This window comes from Micromesistius poutassou, assembly GCF_964030765.1.
Source record: "Micromesistius poutassou genome assembly, chromosome: 14".
Taxonomy (NCBI): Eukaryota; Metazoa; Chordata; class Actinopteri; order Gadiformes; family Gadidae; genus Micromesistius; species Micromesistius poutassou.
In genome coordinates, this window is record NC_140284.1 from 10,532,454 (window position 1) to 10,553,567 (window position 21,114).

The 21,114-nt window shown below is 47.1% G+C and overlaps 1 protein-coding gene across 1 annotated transcript; it reads right to left on the bottom strand.

The window, feature by feature from the left end:
- Nucleotides 1-904: 904 nt before the first annotated feature.
- Nucleotides 905-20,894, bottom strand: col28a2a (collagen, type XXVIII, alpha 2a; the record flags this gene model as incomplete). Its single annotated transcript, XM_084478947.1, has 35 exons — nucleotides 905-912; nucleotides 1,003-1,194; nucleotides 1,729-2,101; nucleotides 2,504-2,919; nucleotides 3,041-3,598; nucleotides 3,957-3,993; nucleotides 4,094-4,129; nucleotides 4,345-4,425; nucleotides 4,510-4,578; nucleotides 4,749-4,817; nucleotides 4,950-5,018; nucleotides 5,155-5,223; nucleotides 5,337-5,405; nucleotides 5,520-5,588; nucleotides 5,947-6,015; nucleotides 6,184-6,255; nucleotides 6,484-6,552; nucleotides 6,790-6,861; nucleotides 7,005-7,073; nucleotides 8,531-8,599; nucleotides 9,249-9,317; nucleotides 9,741-9,809; nucleotides 11,376-11,444; nucleotides 11,790-11,858; nucleotides 11,986-12,054; nucleotides 13,375-13,428; nucleotides 13,871-13,915; nucleotides 14,078-14,122; nucleotides 14,207-14,233; nucleotides 14,335-14,379; nucleotides 14,554-14,607; nucleotides 16,230-16,289; nucleotides 17,410-18,008; nucleotides 18,477-18,623; nucleotides 20,807-20,894. 35 exons carry the CDS (start codon nucleotides 20,892-20,894, stop codon nucleotides 905-907), a joined length of 4,044 nt encoding a protein of 1,347 aa, XP_084335073.1.
- Nucleotides 20,895-21,114: the final 220 nt, after the last annotated feature.

Consider the following 21,114-nt stretch of genomic DNA (forward strand, 5'->3'; position numbering starts at 1 on the left):
TTTTTCAGAAAGCAGATGTTCGTCACACGATGTCATTGATGTGAAATATTAATGGAGGCTATCGGGTGACAGCGGCAGAGGGCTAACTGCTCTTAAAGGTGACATATTATACCACCAGGTGGGAGTGGGATTAGCCCTTACGAGCCGTTTTTTAAAAATCGCCCTCTTCTGACATCACAAGTGGGTGTGTGCACTTAGATGTACGATGGATAGATGAGCAACATTCACTACAATTCAGGATCCTCTCTCAGGCAGCACATAGTTGATGGGTAAGTGAGCATGTCGTTGGTTGTATTCATGAATATGAATTAATGAAATAAATAGTAACTATCGAATACACACAATTGTGTAAAAAAGGAAACAAATAGGAGTCGAAATTGTACAAATATCTGTTTTATTTTTAGTATGAACTTTCCCCTTTCACAACAGTATAAAAATTCAGTGAGATAATGATTGGAAAAAAATAAGATTCTGAGATTTTAGACACAGACAAACACATTTACATTCAATATATTTTTTTTTTCATCGACAATCAAAGCAAATGCTATCATATGCCCTAATTCTTTCAGAAAGGGAATCAACGCTATACAAATACAAAAATATTCAGAGCATGTGTTACATTTGTTTCAACAGCGCATATCAAACCAAGACCACATACAATTCAGTCCATGTAGCAAATGGCTCATTGATGAAGTCGATTATTTTGAGGCAATATACAAAATGCCCTCCATAGTGAACTGGTAAACCATATTTGACTCAGATGGGTTAACCCAAAATCTATCTAGTGTATCAAAAAAACCTCTCCTTCTACTGTAAGTAGAAACATCAATTAAAAATCCACTTCATTCTGATAGGTTCCTGAAGGATCTCGGGTCTTGAGCTGACAGCACACTTCTCCTCCTGCTTATCCAACTGAGGGAAACAACAAAGAGGAAGAGATTAACAAGACAAAAGCCTAACGGCAGCTTAGACCGTGACGGTGACCTCAGTGGCGTGTAGTACCTATCCAGGAGACCACGCATGTCTTCTTGCACTCCTCCTCCGTGTCATGGCGGTTCTCGTTGCCTCCGCAGCCTCCGTACCAGAACTGAGCGCAGGAGTTGGCCTGCTTGTCATAGTACCACAGGATGGTGTAATCCCTGCAGGTGCCTTGGCTCAGGGGCAGGCTGCAGCTGGCGCTGATGGAGGTAGACACTGACAGAACCATCTCACGCGGGTGAGATGTCATGTGGTGTCATGTAATGTGTCTACCTTGCTGTACGCACTTATTGTATGTTGTACATCCTAGCACTTTGTGTACGCACTTATTGTATGTTATACGTCCTGGCACTTAGTGTACGCACTTATTGTATGTTGTACGTCCTGGCACTTAATGTGCGCACTTATTGTATGTTGTACGTCCTGGCACTTAATGTATGCACTTATTGTATGTTGTACGTCCTGGCAGTTAATGTACGCACTTATTGTATGTTATATGTCCTTGCACTTAGGAATAGTATTTAGTATTGTGTAGCATCTTATCCTAGCTATCGTTGTTGTATACAGGGAATGGGTTAACCTAGCGATTGTTAGTGCTTGGCACTTGGTTCTATGAACATCCTTAGTGTACAGACAGCGATACATTGTTGTTTCTCTTTCTTCTGACAAATGTACTTAATGTAAGTTGCTTTGGATTTGTTTGGATTTGGTTTCAATGGTGAGTTTGAGCAAAAAGTACTTCCTGCTTACCTGAGGTTGTGATTGACCCCGGTTGGACCTGATTGGCGGAGAAGGTAGTGATGATGCCAGAAGTTGATGAGGTCACCTCTGATGATATTGATGATGATGATGATGATGATGATGATGGTAATGAAGATGAAGATGACGATGATGAAGACGGTAAAGAAGATGATGACGATGAGAACAATGATGACGAAGATGACGATGACGATGAAGAGGACGATGGTGATGACACAATCGAGGTAGAGGACAGGATGGTGTCCATGAGATGGGAGCTCTCCTTCACAGGCGACACGGAGGTCGTCTTATTGACCATGGTCAGCGTTTTAACCCCGCGCACGTGGGTCTTAAAGTCCAGGTCCTCTCCGTCGTCCTCCTCCACCTTGTTTCAAACAGGAGAAACGTGAATGAGCAGAGAACATTTATGAAAAGTTACATGGTAAATGGACTGCATTTATACCGCGCTTTTCTAAACAGTGGCCATTCAAAGTGCTTTACAATATTGCCTCACATTCACCCATTCATGCACACGTTCACACACCGACGGCGGTGTCAGCCACGCAAGGCGACAGCCAGCTCGTCGGGAGCAGTTTGGGTGAGGTGTTTTTCTCAGGGACACCTCGACACTCAGCTAGGAAGAGTTGGGGATCGAACTAGCAACCTTCCGGTTACCAGCCATCCCGCTCTACCTCCTGAGCCACATGCCGCCCTATATCGGGGCGGCGACCTCCTAATTAAAAAAATGCCTGAAGCCAGGTGTTGACTTGGATTCTTTCAAACTAACCTTAGCTGGGAGGGGCCCGGCGTTGATGGGCAGGGCGAAAGTGTCTCCGCGGCTCCGGATGGGACTCTGGCTGTGGATGAGTCTCCTGTTCTCCAGCTCCTCCTCAGTGGTGATGAAGCCGCTGTTGTTAGACTCTGCCCTCCCATCCCCATTGTTGCCGTGGCTGGTGCTTCCATGCCTGCCATGGCCAGTATTCCCGTGGCTGGTATGGGTGTGTGTGATGCGTTCCTCAATGTATCCATTCAGTACATTTCCGTTGTTGCCATAACCATTATTGCCATTACCATTATGGCCATTACCATTATAGCTGTTACCATTATGGCCATTACCATTCCCATATCCGTTGGTCACGCGGTTGTAGATAAGTGCACCGGTTTCATCTTCACAGAATTGGCTGACCAGCTGAGACTCCAGCGCTGAAAAAAGACGAGAAGAGAAGTCAAGATGTTTTCAGAGTCATCGCAAATATACAAGAACGGTACTGCGCTGTCACAGAACCTGAATCGACGCTTCAGAAGACCTCATTCAGACGCTCACCTGGCAGAGTGTTGAAGTCATCGATGAGGTACATGTGCTCCGTGTCGGGGTCCGAGGCGATGAGGTTCAGCTCCCGCAGGAAGTCGGCCTGGGTCGGGTCCGAGGAGTTGACGATCCCCAGCGCGTACATCTCGATGTTGGCAGCGTGCGCCTCGCGGACCGCCAGGTCCAGCTTCACCGGCTCGCGCCTGTCCGTCTGTCCGTCCGTGATGACGATGGCCACCTTGCGGACCCCGTTGCGGGTGCTGTAGAAGGCCTCCTGGGTGGCCTTGCGGATGGCCGTGCCGGTGTAGGTGCCCTCACCCATGTAGGGCATCTTGCGGATGGCCTGCTTCACCTCCTGCTTGGTGGCGTAGCGCGCCAGGTTGAACTCCAGGTGCACGTCCAGGCTGTAGAGCACCAGGCCGATGCGCGTGGCATTGCGGCCCACCGTGGTGCGGTCCACCAGCCGCGTCACAAAGTCCTTGATGATCTCGAAGTTCTCTGGGCCGACGCTCTCGGAGCTGTCGATGACAAACACCAGCTCCATCGGCCGCTCCTTGCACTTGACCCCACAGCCTGAGGAGCAGGAACACACATGTGAAGAGTGTTGATTACCGTGGTGTACGGTAACACACGTGTATGGTAAATGTAAATGGCCCGCATCTACAATATTGCCTGACATTCACCCATTCATGCACACATTCACACACCGACGGCGGTGTCAGCCATGCAAGGTGACAGTCGGGAGCAGTTAGGGTGAGGTGCCTCGCTCAGACACTCCCCGGCTAGCCGGGGATTGAACTAGCAACCTTCCAGTTACCAGCCAACCCGCTCTACCTCCTGAGCCACATATATAGTTACCAGTTATGTTGATTACCAGGGCGTAATCAACATAAGTATCTGTTTAATATGGCTGCTTGATTTTGGTCCTCACCACATATTTCTTTGATCAGCTTTATGATGTCGTCTCTCTGAGAAACACAAGGAGGAGAGTTAGAGAAGGGTCAGTAGCTCTATGGTCACTCGTCTTGACTGTAGTTGATGAATGGTTCACAGTTCATACAAACTTACTGTGAGTCCTGCCAATCCCTTCTCCCCTTGCCTTCCCTAGGGGATGAAAAAACAGAATTAGAATTAAATAATTTCCTGCATTTTAATATGATAATAACAAAGTTTATTACGATGAAGCCTTCATCGTAATAAATGACACTGAACAATTCAGCCCTAGACTTGAGCCTCTCATACTACTAACTTGTGTGTATATATGATACAAAGTGTTTATCATATTAATATTTATAGGACGCATATCACGTTTAACTTACAGACTCTCCGGGGATTCCATGGTCTCCCACTTCCCCCTTCACCCCCTTTAGCCCTCTCTCGCCCTGAGCTCCGCGGTCGCCCTGTCACAGGAGGACATCAGGGTCACAAGCAGCCCTCATCGGGTGCCACTGAAAGGGTTCCAGAACTCACAGAGGACCTCCTACCTTAGGGCCAGAATGCCCCTCCCCTGCAGTCCCTCTGGGCCCGGTCACACCCTGAGACCCCGGCTCACCCTGTAATCATGATGCACGGGCGAACAGTGAGTGGTGTTCAATCAAACCGATCCAACATATTAATTAAGTCCAAGCAAAGATTGTGGATCACATCCTTGTCTGCCCAAGGGTGATCAACAAGGGGATGTATGTTTGAATGGTGAACTATAATCCATGCGGGCGATATATACCTTTGGGCCTTGGATACCGTCCCCTGGAGGTCCAGATGGTCCTGAGGGTCCCGGTCTCCCGGTAAGGCCCTAAAGGATCAGACAGTTTGGATGTGCAGAGAACTAGACCCCGACCCCCATAGAACTGGTATTCACTATGTCCGAACTATCCCCAAACTATGGTTAGAGGATCGATTTGTTTAACGTGATGGTTGATCTTACTGGGGCTCCCTGTAATCCTTCTCCTTGTTGGCCTGGTAAACCGGGCAGTCCCCTGAAGCCCATGTCTCCCTAGGGGACAGGAGACATGTCAGTATTAACTGTACAGCAAGTACTCACACACTCACACACACTCACACTCACACTCACACACACATGGATGCTGTGCTCTTACGGGTGTAAAATTACCATGTTATGTTGTACCAACCTTGGGCCCTGGGACTCCTACACCTTCAGGACCCTGCTCTCCGCTCAAACCAGGCAAGCCGGGAGGACCCTGTGGAACATTACATCATACCATGACATCACATTCCCTCATTTGCATGTTCCACACATACACATGGCTGCCTGCTGGGCGATATTGTATCACTGTTTATGAGCTGTACCCACCATGGGGCCGGGGAAGCCCTCGCCTTTCGGACCCACGTAGCCGGGGAGACCTATGTGACCGCGATCGCCCTGTCAACACAGAACTGGTGAGTACCGTCTCCTCAGGGTGCTCTGGGTGTCACAATGTTGGTTAGGAATGGTTCACACCAGAGGAAGAGAGACAAGTCACAGGGCAGAGCTTACCTTAGGGCCGGGCAGCCCGTGTCCTGTCTCTCCCACGGGCCCGGAGGGACCAGAGGGGCCGAGATCTCCCTGGAAGTGGCGTCCAAGAAAGGGGAAAACAATGTTACAGAAGGGTTCGGATCTGTTGGGATATGCAACCCGATGAGATGATGCATTGCTCTGGACTCGATCCAAGAGATCTCACACCGCAGGCCAGGGGTGAACCTGTCAGTTCCTGTGCCAAGTGACACTGTGATATATTGTGTGTGTGTGTGTGTGTGTATGTGTGTGTGTGTGTGTGTGTGTGTGTGTGTGTGTGTGTGTGTGTGTGTGTGTGTGTGTGTTTGTATATGTGTGTGTTTGTGTGCCTCTCTGGTGTGTGTGCGGGTGTTTGCGTGTATTCTTGCGTGTGTGTACGTGCGTGCATGCCTGTGTGTGTGTGCGTTACCTTGGGACCTGCTATGGACCGTCCCTGGGGCCCAGGAAGGCCCAGCCGGCCGGGGGTCCCCGGTTCTCCCTGGAAGACACAGAACCAACTTTTCTCTTAATGTTTACGAGGACGTTTTGATTGGATGCATTGATGACAAATGGGCCTGAAATCAGCCATCACGTGATTGTACAATGTTATTGTTTTTTAATTGTATCTCGTGGGTTAGGGTTAGCTGAATGGTTGCCCTGTGTTCACCTTTGGCCCAGAAGGTCCACTCATCCCGGGGGGTCCATGTAGCCCTCTGATCCCTCTCTGACCCTGGTCGCCCTGGGAGACGAAAACACAAAAAGCATGATTGAACTGAAACCTTACCCATACCTGAATACAGGCACCATGGTCCTTAATCACCTCGTGGCCGCCATCTTGTTTCTAAACTCCAGCAGGGTGGGGGAACGGCCTTTCTCATTCAGTCCCCCTCCCAGCTCAAGTTAAGAACCAAGATGGCCGCCACGAGATGAAAGAGGCCCATATGTTGTCAACACTTGACAAACAAACCTTTTCTCCCTGAGTGCCGACACCTGTAGCTCCCTCAGCACCTCTTAAGCCCGTTAAACCAGCTTCACCCTAGGGAGGATAGAGTCCAGACACAAAGAACCAAGCTTTAAGACCTGCCGTCATCAGCTCGGCTTGTTAAACAGATTGTAGTCATAAAGGAGATACTTAGAATTTTGTAAAAAATCGTCATGAATTTTTGTAAAAAATCATCATGAATGAAGAATCGTCTTGATTTTTGGATCGGATGGGAGCCAATAAGCTGGTTCCTGGAGGGACTGGTGGGACTAGCTCTGAGGGGTGCTGTACCTTCTGCCCTGGAGCCCCGTCTTCTCCAGGAAGACCAGGCAGACCAGCCAGCCCGCCGGAGCCAGGCTCTCCCTTGACACACGATGGGAGCAGTGCACGTGTGTTAGGGTGTTTAATGTATTCATTCACACTGCAAACAACAATTGCTCTCCAAAGTCACACGTGAATGATAATGTTGTTGGGTGTTATCGGTGTGAGAAGATCAGCACGCATACCTTTGTACCGGGCTCGCCAAAACCTCTCTCTCCTGTGGATCCCTGTTCTCCGGGGAAGCCTTGGTCTCCCTAGAAAATACATTCAGCAAACAAAACATTGATGTTGAGATTGGAAAAATCCTACAAAGACAGCTTTCTTTGTTGTTAATCTAAATGTAACAAATATAACTTTGTGAATACATCATTATAGGCTAGTGAAGAGAAGGCTTTCCACCTGTTGGTTTTTATTACAAATACAAATATGCTGCTTACATGTTAATGTAATTTCCTACAGAAACATTTCAGGGTACAGCAGAACATCACTCCTGCTGCTGGCTCTGCTGAGCTGACTCAACAGAGTCCTCTAGTGGTGGGACTGTTACTACCACCCTCCTGTGTAGCAGACGGTGAGATCTGCTCTCTTAAAGGTCCCATGGCATGCTATTTTATGGATGCTTTAATATAGGTGTTAGTGGGCCCCTAATTCAGTACTTGAAGACGTTTAAGAAATTCAGCCTTGGTGCAGAGTTACAGCCAATATGAGCCAGTCACACAATGAGCTCTCCACAAATGTGCTGTTTTTAGAGGCGGGTCATGGGTGGAGGGTGGGGGTGTGGCCCTGGGTACCATGCGCTAGTGTTTACAGTGGAACACTGAACACTCCGGGTCCTGGAGCTCTATATCTAAATAATATCATATTATATTTAGATAATATAATATATATTATCATGGTCAAAAGCTGTTTGCGCCTCCGGATGATATTATGAATCTCAAACGACTGCGTTGGGTTCTCAGACGCCTCTGGTTCTTCCACTTCCACGTCAATATTAAGTACAGACTGAACCGCGAAATGGAGGAGAAAGGGATTGCTGCCCATGATTGTTGCCCAGGGTTGTCTGCGTCTGGTTGGTTGAGAAGAAATTGGGAACCACGACATGGAGGAGAAAAGGATTGTTGCCCAGGATTGTCCGTCGGAGCCCCGTTGTGTTGCGTGTTATGCGCCATAACACCAACAGCAGAACGGTTATCCAAATAACAAAGAACACTTGCGTTACAGTGTGTGTATTCACACACACACACACACATGTGGCGCTCGCACAGTCCTAGCTCATTGTCTCATTGGTGGGCCAAATTCTCTGGGCGGGCCAAGCAGAGAAAGGGGAGGTAACATGGCCCCATATGACGTCATATGGGGCCAGCTTGCAAATTGAAGCGAGCCAGATTTTCAAAACGGGTTGTAACGGCTAATCACACTCACACCTGGTGACATATCATGGGACCTTTAAGGGATAACTGCCGGTAGCAGTTGTAATGCGGGGGAAAGTGGGGGGAACAGTGAGTGAGTGGACGTTAATAAACGGGAGGGAATCGACTTAAGGAACTTTCCGGTCGAAACCATATCATTTTGAACCAGTAGGCAGAGGGGACTGTGACACATTTACTATGCCCTCAGGAGCATCAAAGTAAAGGCTTGGTTTAGAGTATACCCCTAACCCCAACTTATAGACTCTCTGGAAGACGTGCTTCCTGGGTCACTTTTCACAAACCTTTGATCCAGGTAATCCTTCTCCCTGCTGGCCCCTGGCCCCTGGGGGACCTCGGGGCCCCTCCACACCCTGGAAATAAAACAGAGAGTGGTGTTACTGGCAGTGGTTTATGTATGTTTAATGTTAGTGTGTGTGCAAAGTACCAGTAACACGCGTATCCAGAGGGACTTTATTGAGACGCATGTCATTTATATTAATTCTAGTGTAATATTCATCTTAGTGCAAAAAACAATTATTTTTTACTAGTGCAATTACATTGTATTGTATTCATTATTTATTTGTAGTTTTTATTTGTACTCATTCTAATATAACCTGTGCTGTTGGTTGTGGATGATTGCTCAGGTGGATTTTGTTGTTGTGTTTCCCCATGTATTTTATTTAGTCTTTATTTGGATATCTTTATTGATCAATACAGTATTTCTATTCTATTATACGACAAGTTGGCACCTTGCTCACAGCAGGGGGCCGACAGGTACACTTCAGACATCGGGATTTACTTACTTACTTACTTATGGTTTATTTGATAGGGACAGATACAAGTCATGTGGATTGTACAACAATCCAACAGAAAGCATCATAGCATTTGTAGCCTTAGCTAATTTCCAATGCCTGTCCCTAGAAGGGCCTTTAAAATTTGAACCCAGAACCTTTTGGCTGGGGGTCAGACACCCTTGCCACCCGACTGTGTGTCGCAAATAGATGTTAACATCATGCTCACCTTCTCTCCCTGAATGCCCACTCCTGCCAATCCAAGCGGTCCTGTTAAACCAGGAGATCCAATTTCTCCCTGGGGGGCAAAACATCTGTCATCAGTCAGATGAATAAGGCGAGAATGGCGGGAAGACAGTGTTCCTAGCTCATAAGCTAGGCTAAACGTATAGGACTATACGATGCATATAGTCCTCTACGTTAATGGATGGTTTGTCTACTTTCAATCATCGACAAAGAGCTACAATCTTTACAATCATAACATGACATTTGTGAAACTGATCATTTCCTCACACTGCAAGGAAACTATGACTCTGGAAATGTTTTCATTTCCCCCTTATATTTAATAACACAACGACACCATGTCCTGCCCTAAAGGTTCCACAGTTCTCAGACGAGTTGGGGCTCGTCTCCCCTCGTGCCTTAATGAAACCAGAGCGGGGCAGACACACAGGTTTTTTTATGTGGAACGCATTCATCACCTGATGCATTTACTGCCTACCTTCTCCCCTTTGATCCCCATTCCCGTCTGTCCCCTGGTCCCCCGAGGGCCCCCCAGGCCCCGGTCCCCCTGTGGAACAAAGCAGATCCCCGGTGAGCCGTCTGTGTCTGTCACACACACGTAGAGCCACTTACCACTGGTCCCCGGCCAGCTCCACACAAAAGTAGGCAGAGCAGCGAGTCACAGCCTGTTGCAAGATATGGAGTATCCTATAGCAACTGTGCAGAAAAGTGTGTGTGTGTGTGTGTGTGTGTGTGTGTGTGTGTGTGTGTGTGTGTGTGTGTGTGTGCGATTGTGTGATTGTGTGTGTGTGTGTGTGTGTGTGTGTGTGTGTGTGTGTGTGTGTGTGTGTGTGTGTGTGTGTGTGTGTGTGTGTATGCACCTGTGTGTGTGCCTGTGTGTGTGATTAATTGCATTATAATTGCATGCAGTTGCAGGGTTGTGAGTGACAACATATTTATGGCCTGAAAAACACAACACAGACAAATACAAATTTATATCTAAGTAACTCAATGTGTTTAAGTGTGTCGCTTTTCCTATACATTTATCATTGGATTTCCCCTACCAGCCCTAGATTTTACACAAATTACTAGGATTCTAACAGATGCTTGCTTCAGGGTATTTTGGCTTTGGGTAATCTTCCATTGTCTGACATTAAATCCAAAAGTGTGTGGATGTCCTCCTGGGGGTAAATGGCAGAATTATACTCTGTGGGAGGATGTCAGCTTTTATGAGTTTCGTAATTTACGAAGTTCAACCACAATGCTGTGGTTAGATGATGTGTCTGCGCCTGTGGTTATCAACATCTCAAACCCCAAATATGCAATTATTAGGTTTGAATCCGAGTCCTATCCTTAAAAGAAAATAAATTACTCAATCTTTCTGGCTGTTTCTTGAGTCCTCTAAGGAAAACGACACGAAGTTCCAAACGACAATTACAGAACTAATCTATTTGTACTTATTCTGTATTTGTACAATTGTGCATGTGTTACCGCGTTGGGTGTGTGTGTGCAGATATTGTTTATATCCATGTCTGGAGCATGTTTAAGCTTGAAGAAGGGGGAGATGCATTGTTTCCACAGGCGTAGCACGCTAGAAGGATTGTGGAGTGATATCTCTCCAGTGAACAGCAGTCCTAAATGGGTCGGAACACACCAGGGTCTGCTCAAGACAGATGAAGCCTCTGTCTTCCACAAGAGCAGAATTACATAACATGAGGCTGATTCCATTCTCTTCGATCTGTCCCCATCGGTGAAGTATGCTCTCGTGCTGGTACATGATGTGGTTCCACAGCCAGCTAGGAGGCTGCTGGAGATGGGGAAATAGCTTCCTGACAGGGTTGCATCTCTCTCAACGCTGTTGCCAAGCAACTGCTCAAAACTGATATTGGCAAAATGTGCATGTTCAGTCGCATTGCAGGAATACCTTCTGTCTTCCATCTGAGCTGCAGGCCTTAGTATATGTAATATATTGTATATAGTGTGTAGTATATAGTATATAGTATGTAGTGTATAATATATAGTGTATAGTGTAAAGTCAGTAGTTTATGGTGTTCCTGAGATTGACCCCGAACAGTGTCTATTGTTCAAACATCGTTTTGGTTCTTTTCATTTCTCCTGTGACACGCGATCATACCTTTGGTCCAGGTAGTCCCTCGCCATGGGGCCCCCTCTCTCCTTGTGCCCCCTGTGGTCCCTGAGGCCCCTGATAGGAAAGAGAGACGGCCATGTCACCAAAACAAACCGGAGAGATGAGAGTGTGTCCCCTTACGTCTCAGACCATTTATCAACCGCTAGTCTCCCGTTGGATGACATGGGGTTCATCATTACATCAAACAATGTTTTAACATGTTAATACCATTTTATAACATGGTATTTACATTTTGAGTTACAAGTAAATTATATATAAATAACGTGAATAAAATAAAATAAAACCATTGTTCAGTGATTCAAAATAACAAAACAATATGTTTGTCGCCGGCCAACGCCTGTCCTTTCTACCGATGTTTGAATGATGGGTTCTTGGTCGTGTGTTGTGTTCTGAACTCACAGACGCTCCCGGTTCCCCCGTCCCTGGGGGGCCGGGTGGGCCAGCCCGGCCCTGGTACCCGATGTCACCCTGGAGACAGACAGAACCCAAACCAGATCAGTCCAGAGTAGGATTCACACTCGTGACGCATGTGAACACACACGGTCTGGATACAACAAGAAGTATGAAATGGACAGGATTTAGAAATGAACAGTACCTTAGGTCCTGCCAGGCCGATGCCTGTTTCACCCTGAACCCCAGGCGGCCCACTGGGCCCACGTTCACCCTGCCATCAAACAGACAAATGCACTTAGAGAATGAACATAGAGAATGAACTTAAGATCCCATTAGAACGTACTTAAATGCTCAATAGAAAACTGTAAAATTGTTGTGGTTTGAGTCATTTGATTCATTTGACTTAATATTTAGCAATATATTGCATTTTTTGTGTTATATTATTATACTTGATGAATGATTAAATTTTACCTTTTGAATTTGATTCTACTTTACTGATTCTACTTCAGAATCAGTGAAACCGCACATCTTTGTATGCAAGACTAGAGTTAGGCTAAAGTGAAACAAAGATGCATTAACATCCTTGTGTATCTAAACATCCCGACATAAAGTGTTTCAAATCAGGAAGGCGGGAGAGAATTTGAACCCTTTCCTACAAGTCCGGGCTTGGATTGTCTCCGGGGTTCTAGAAATGTCTCCTAGCTTGAGCACACAGCATTAATCCTCCACACAATGAAATGGATTGTGCTGGAGGCTATTTGCATCAAAATGTCTTATTCACAGATGTTTATCAAAGAACAGAAAAGGTCTTATTCCGTTTGAATGTACACTTGTACATTTACAGTTGCGGATCATTGAAGTAGAAAACGACTTCTCAATGAATTTCTGTGCACTTAAACACAGCTTGCACACTGCAACCCCCCCCTCCCCCCCTCCCAAAATAACAAAAAACGAAATACACCAAAAAGGCTAAACTGAATGACGTGTGGAGTGTTCATATCAGCGTTTGGATACTAGCCAACAACAGCTTCCTTTATTCCTCCGTGCTTTTCCATCAGCACATCTGTGTGTTCATAACAACAGACAGAGCTTTGGCACATGTGCACACACACACACACACACACACACACACACACACACACACACACACACACACACACACACACACACACACTCTCTCCATCCTACCTCTCCCTCTCTCCCCCATCTCTCTCTCTCTCTCCCCCTCTCTCTCTCTCTTTCTCTCTCTCTCCCTCTCCCTCTCTCACGCACACTTATAACACGGGTGTTCATCCCATGTCATTAACCGTCCCCCCGTTGGGGAAGGCTACACGAGGCTGCAGGCGCTCCTTGCTCTGTGTTTAGCAGCAGGATGCGGAGCGTAAGGGAAAGCTGCATCTGCTCCTAATTCCTATTCTCTTCCCTTCCAGTACTAATGATGGGGAAGGCCCCGTCACAGGTGCCTATTACCATAGAGGTGGCCCCTCTTCCCACACGGCCTGGGTGATAAACCCTCATGCCCTCGTGTTTAGACCCGTAAAGTCAGATGTGTGAAGGTCCCGGCAGAGGGGCGCGTTGCGGCCATCCTCACCTGCTTCCCCTGCAGCCCCTCTGGCCCCCCGTCACCATGGGGACCCGGGAACCCCTGGGGAGGAAGAGGACACCGTGAATAACACACACGCTGCCGGTGGTCCTGGGACACACACGATGCATGTTGTTGTGTGTGTGTGTTTGTGTGTTTGTAAGTGCAGAGGTGTGTGTGTGTATGTGTGTGTGTGTGTGATTGTATGTCAGTGTGCAGATATGTGCAGAAATGTGTGTGTGCGTGTGTGTGTGTGTGTGTGTGTGTGTGTGTGTGTGTATGCAAATGTATGTGTTTATGTGTGCAGGGGAAATTAATGCAGATTATTTCCTACATATTCTTGGTCTTTAAATCCACAAACACCCCAATGACATAGACTGAACCCAGTGAAACATGCTCTTTGGTGTAATGTGGTGTGTAATAAATGTCAGCAATTAACCACAACCACCACCACAACTCCAACTTTAACACCAATAACAACAACAGTAAGATCTCTGATGCTCACCTGCAGACCTCTGGTTCCCCTTATTCCAACTGGACCCTCCGAGCCCTGGTCACACACACACACACACACACACACACACACACACACACACACACACACACACACACACACACACACAGGACAGTAACAAAACACAATGTCATGGTTATTTCACCAAACCCATAAGGGGAGGGCATACAGCAACATCTGCTCCAGTAGAAGGCCTACCTTGTCTCCTTTGCTTCCAGGAGTACCACACTCACCGCCCTCACCCTGGAGAGGAATTCATAACAATGTTCATGTATCTAATAACAATATCTCAGTGTCTCAGTAGCATGAGGAGGCATCACGACCAACCTTCTCTCCTTTGTAGCCTGGTTTCCCCTGTGAGGAGACATCATGGCGATACGTTAGGGTCAGATAGTAATGGGCTCGTGTGGGATGAATGAATGAATGAATGAATGTAGGATGGATGGAACGCGTACCTCCGGGCCTTCTCGTCCAGGTAGACCACTCAGTCCTGCCTCGCCCTGGTTTGAAAGCACAACACTAATTCAGTTAATTCGTCAATGTCAGACACTCATTGTTTCTGTCATCGTCTCTGGGGTCCAGCAGACAACCCATCATGGGGTTCAGGAACAGAGGAATACAAAACAAGGCCAAAGTGCTGAGAGAAGTGTGACTAGGGAATGAAAAGCAGGAACCTTGTAGCCTTTGAGTCCGGGTGCGCCGTCATCGCCTGGACGACCCTTCTTGCCCTGTGGAATGAAGACAGGATCAGCATCAGGAGTTCACCGATCTGTTCCCCGAAACTCTTGGCAAACACAGAGAACATGACGTTATCTTGATTTGACATGGCACGTGTGTGTTTGGCTACAAGAGCACTTCAGCAGAACAGAGGGAGCTGATGTGGGGATGTCATTTTGCATTTGCGCTGACATGTGTGTGCTTGCATTGATTTTGGGTGTGTATGTATGTGTGTGTGGTTGTGTGTGTTTACGTGTGTGTCTCTCGCTATGTCTCTATATTGCTTCATATTCATGTGTGTGTGTGTGTGTGTGTGTGTGTGTGTGTGTGTGTGTGTGTGTGCGTGCGTGCGTGTGTGCGCGTGTGTGTGTGTGTGTGTGTGTGATTGTGTGTGTGATTGTGTGTGCGAGTGCATGTGTTTATGCATTCAGGTAGGTGTGTGTGTCTGTGCTGGTGTATGTGTGTGTGAGCAATGTTTTTCGTCAGGGATTGAGGAGGAGGGGGGGAGGAGAAGGGAGGAGGAGAGGTGGAGGAGAAGGAGGGGGATGAGGAGGAAGAGGAGGTGGACATGAGGGATCTTGTCCCCTGGGTCAAGGGGTCATAGTTCTTCGCAGCACCTGGACAGCGTGTGGTGGGCCACCAGTAACCACTGGTCTGTGATCATTAAACTAATGGGACCACTCCGTCTGCAGGTAAGAATGTGTGGAATCCCTCTGAGGTGGAAGCACCTGGTTAACGGCCAGGTAGCCATCTGCCAGCACAGGATGAAGACACTCACTGAGCTGACCAATTAGATGCTGACTACCTGCCGGTCGGATGGTGTTGTATCGCTGTCATGTGCTTTTCATGCATGACACCAAGACTTTTGAGCAGCATTATAAGTTTACTTCTTCGTTTTTGTGTATTCGTCAGATGAAGGGTCAGGGATGAAGGATGATAACTCAACTAGGAGCAGCTTGGATGGACAGTTTTACAGAATCAGAAGCATCCCACGACCGCCTCAATGTTCAACTCTTGGTCCGTTCCTCTGCTCTCCATCCCTTATGTGCCTGACCCCAGCAGTGTGTGTTTCTGCAGGTCAAAGTTCAGGTTTTATGAGGAGTCACGCCAGATCCAAATGTCATCCCTCTGGTTTCCGTGGATTCCATGTCATGCGGGATAAGGAAACTCAATAACCGAGTCGGAACAAATATGTCTTCCTGGGGATCTATGTGTCTCTTCCTGCCGGCGCCCGAGGATTACTACCAGAATGTGCGGGTTAGGAGGACCCACTTTGAAGTCGCTTTGCATCTACCAGATTCACGCCTGCGAGCTATGGTGGAGGGCTCACAATTATCCTGATTGTTCAGACAGAAGGTTGCCATTCCTGTGGTATCAGAATAAGATTAGAGTCTTCCCACTTCACAAAATGTCAGGAATAAACACACTTTGACAGGCCCTCTGGAGCTGAGTGCTGAGAGTGTGTATCTGTGTGTGTGTGTGTGTGTGTGTGTGTGTGTGTGTGGGTGTGTGTGTGTGTGTGTGTGTGTTCATGTGTGTGTGTGTGTGTGTGTGTGTGTGTGTGTGTGTGTGTCTGTACATCTATATGTGTGTGTGTGTGTGTGTGTGTGTGTGTGTGTGTGTGGGCACGTACCGCAGGGCCCGCCGGTCCTCTCTCTCCTTTGTCACAGGCACACGTCTGCGCTAGAGGGCACTTCACAGAACACACGGTGTGAGCTTCAGGCAGCAGCACATGGATATGCAGCGTATTGGTACATGACTACACATCAGTATACACATATCACTATCTGTGTGAGTGTAGAACTACTCACCCCTTCATTGGCCAACTCCGTCTGTGGAAGACAACAAACACATTCAATCAGATCAACAACAACGCTTTTATTGTGGTAACAATAACGATTTTATTGTTAACGATTTTATTGTTGTTTATTGTGACAATATTATTTTAGAGAAACCAAGCACTGAAAATGTAATTTAAGAGACTTCTGATCTCAGCTGTGAACACGTGATATCATAACCCACATTGTCTTGATAAGTGTTTACGTGGAAATGCTTTGGTCGACTAAAACAGAAACAACGTCTTAAGAATGAAGAAGAATCTAAACCAGACACAGAAATCAGTAGTGCATCATGGATTGAGAGCTGAACCTTTCAACTGTGAGGAATGTGACAGGAGGCCTCCTGGTAATCCCCCCCAAACACGACAGCATTCATCTGAATGAATATTGACCAAATCCCTGAGCAGGTCCACATCTGCCCTTACAACCCACAAGAGGCAGACGTCTAGCCCCTATCTCTACACAACAGAAGAGCTCCGACGCACACACTCCTAATCTCCGGCTGTCATGGACGTTCTCACGCTTGTATCTACACGACATGGCCTCCATGCCGTCGCTGCCCAAAAATGTGACCACGCCCATTCACAGGTAAACTCAGAACACGTGGAACATACTTAACGCACAAATCGCACCTTATATACACATTGAATCCTCAGCGGTTTTGAATGGTAAATGGCAAATAGACTGCTGTTACATAGCGCTTTTTTAACCAGTGGCCACTCAAAGCAATTTACAATATTGCCTCACATTCACTCATTCATTCATGCACACATTCACACAACGAAGGCGGTGTCATCCATGCAAGGCAACCGCCAGCTCGTCGGGAGCAATCAGGTTTAAGTGTCTCACTCAGGGACACCTCGACACTCGACTAGGAGACTAGGAGGAGCCGGGGATCGAACTAGCAACCTTCCGGTTACCAGCCAACCCGCTCTACCTCCTGAGCCACATGCCTACCCCCTGGGTTTGACCCACCGGTGGTGGAGCCGTACTTACGATCACTTGGAGGACTTTGTCCATGATGTCGGCATCCTGCAGGTTGTGGAGGTAGCGGGACACCGGGGCGCTGGCCAGCAGCCGGAGCTGGGCCACGTTGGCGGGCTCGTTGGCCGTGCGCGTGATGCCCAGCGTGAAGAAGCGGACGCCCTGGTTCTTGGCGTCGGCCACGGCCGAGAAGATGTCGGGGTTCCGGGGGTGGGAGAAACCGTCGGTGAGCAGCATGGCCACCTTGATGCTGCCCCTGGCGCTGGACTCCTCCAGGTAGATCTTGGTCATGTTGGTGATGGCGTAGGTGGTGTAGGTGCCGTGGCCGATGTACACGATGGGGGTGATGCGGGCCCGGAAGTCCTCTGCGCCGCGCCACTGCTTGAAGGTCTGCTCGGTGATGACGTGGCTGCTGTACTGCAGCAGCGCTACCCGGGTGCTGAGCGAGCGGCCCGTCTGCAGGCGCAGGCCCTGCAGCCGGTCCACCACGTCCATGGCGAAGCTCTTCTCCTGCTCGTGGTTCTCCTTGGCGCTCTCCGAGCTGTCCAGCAGGAAGGAGAGCTCCAGGCCGCAGTCCTCGTCCACTGACGCTGTGGGTGGGTGGGCGTTGGGGTGTGTGGGGGTGTGGGAGTGGGTGAGTGAGTGAGTGAGTGAGTGAGTGTGTGTATGTGTGTGTGTGTGTGTGTGTTGGGGTGAGTGTGTGTGTGTGTGTGTGAGTGAGTGGGTGGGTGGGTGGGAGTGTGTGTGTGTGTCGGGGTGTTTGTGTGCGTGCATGTGTGTGTGTTGTTTGATGCAGGGAGAACATCATTGTTAGGACATTGTATGGTTTTGTCTCAGCAATTGGCCAATAGAGACTGATATCCTGTTTTGATTCAGTAGGCCATTAACATCTAGGCTCAGCCAAAGCCAACAGACATCATTTTGGAGGAATTATAAAGTAGCCAGCTGAACTTCTACAAAAGCATGCAGCTTTTCCTCTACATTAAAGTGATGAGGAAGCTGTTGTTTACATTGACTGTGTAACTAAAAAGGTCTGATTCATTCTGATATCTTCCTACCTTCTCCATCATGAAGACTCTTTGAGTGCAAGACGTCTTTGGATTTCTGCTTCACTTCTCTGTCTTCAAAATATTCTTGGGCCAAAGCACTTGTCAGTGCCAAGAGGAGCACTGCCCATGTCCCGGTGTGGAACATCATGACTCCCACTGCAGGATAATCAACAAAACACAAAAGAAAAGAGAGAATGGATCAGATTCCCCATGCCACCAGAGGAACACATTTATCTTGGCAAACAATTTGATTCAAACAGTTTGCTTAAATTTAAGGTTCCACATGACGAAGATGAAATACATACACTGAAAATAACATTATTTCTATGCACTCACCGTTTGAAAATCAGCTGTAAACCTCTCCACTCTACTCTGATCCGAGATCAGAATGCTGACATGTGAGCCGTAACCATGTGTAGAGCAGCAGTGGTGGGTGACTGGCAGGCTGAAGTCAGCTCATTGGTTCCTCTGCAGCAGAAGCAGCAGCAGCAGCCAGCCCAGGGTGTGGAGAGAAAGTGTCCCCAGAGCCGGGCCCTCCTACTCCTTTATATGTGAGGAGGCACCCAGGGGGCCAGGCCCAGGCCCCTGCTCCAGCCCTGGGCGATGGAAGGGGGCTGGTGTTGATTTACAACTCCACTGAGATGTGAGTTGATTTGTGTTCCGTAACTTTTGACAGGCGGTGAATAATACTACAGGTCAACTCAGACCAGCTCAATGAAAGTCAATGTAGTAGTAGTAGTTTAACAAATTTCTCCTACAGGGGATTGAAGTTGTATTGTATCGTAGTGATGTTTTTATGTTTTTTATTTATTATTTATTTCATCACCTGTTGCACTGATTGTCTTGTTATGTCTTGTCATCACTGTCCTTGTCCTGTTGTACTATATTTGTTAAAAACACACACTGGAACATTGAGACAAATTCCTAGGCGTGCATAGTGCTCAGTGCTTGATGAATTATGGTTATTTCACCTTTCTTTTATGACCTGCGCTTTGACAGGTGACCTGTCTAATCAGACTCAGTAAAACAAGTAATGCTAATTCAGCAATGGATATAAAGCTAATGTATTGGTTCTACTAGAACTACCACTGTTATTACTACTACTATCAACCATGACTATGAGTTACATACACAATACAATTCAGAGTTAAAAGTACTATTAACCAATACAATCCTAGAATCCTTCTAAACAAAGTGTAAACTGTTTTTTTAGGGGTTTTCTTTTTTAGCGATTGGAAGTATTTAGGCTGCTTGACCTCTTGCAGGGGTCATGTTCATTTAGATACCTTGAGTCTCCTCTGGCCTTAGGACATAAATTACCAACAAGATGATTTGGTGGTGAAGGAATTCTCAGGTAACAGGAAGAATGAAGAGGCTCCGACAGGCTTTCCTAGAGGGTAAGATAGCACTAGATGTGAGGGGAACAGAAACATTTTAATATTATATTAGAGGGCAGGTGATTATTTTATACATTAATTCATTTGAATTCCTTGATAAATAGTCAACAAATGAAAGATATCTCTTCCAAAAATCTGGAGATGGACATTCCCACCTTGCTTTCAAGACTATAAAAAGAACGAACCTATGACGTTATGCTTCAGCAGCTCATTGGAGTTCTGGACGTGACAGAGGTGAGGGTAAATCTACTTTGTTGGCTAATTGTTTTAAAGCTGTGTGTATGGTGATGAAGTAGGCACTCTTCACAGCTGCGTTTCACAGCTTTCCTTTCCTAGAAATTGCAAGAGGCATCAAGCAATGGCGAGCCAGTGACAAGAATGGCTAAAAATTCTTGTTGACAAGAAATTTGACCAGAGAGTTGTATTGTTTCCATCCAATGTGTGTATTTTATTAATGTATAAATAGTCAACCTGTTTCTTATGAACAGGAATTTGGTCCGAGACTCTCACTCTACAAACCAATAAAACGAAAAGTAAATAAGTAGGTGCTCTGCCAAGAAGTAAGTGATGCAGTCAAAGGTCCAAGACAAGGTGACCTCTGACCCTGCTGGCGGTGCTGGTGCAGGCCAGGGCCGGTCCTGCAGAGACTGGTTTGGGTTCGCTGGGGTGGGGAGTCTCGATATTTCAGAACCTCAGGGCTAACAGCCACTTAGAGGAGACTCTCTGACACAAAGGAATGTTGTAATGAGTGATAGCTGAGCAAGACCACACAATGATGACCTTAATGTCGTCTTCAAATCACATTAAAGGTAGGGTAGACAATTTGGAGGAACCCGACAGAATGAGCTACTTTTTGAAGGCCCTATTCCTTTTGGACCCCTCCGAAGCCACTCCCCCAAAACACATGACCAGCTGGCTAGCTTCACGATAGGTCAGCCTGACCTGTGGAGACTCTGGTCATGTGCGATGAGTGCACGGGCAGAGTGCACGGGCAGAGTGTGTTCAGGTAGCAGGGAGGATAGGTAGACATGCAGGTAGGCCATCCCATCATTTCATTCAGGCCAAATTAAATGATTGGATGGCTTATTACAGGCCTGCAACAGCCCCAGGCACCAGATTTTATTTTATTTTTATTGTCAGAGCATTCGATTTATTGATAGCTGTCGGGATAAAAATAGAATTTCAACAAATATGACGAAAAATTTATATTAAATAAACCCTATACTTTTGAAATAATGGCCTTGCTTGCG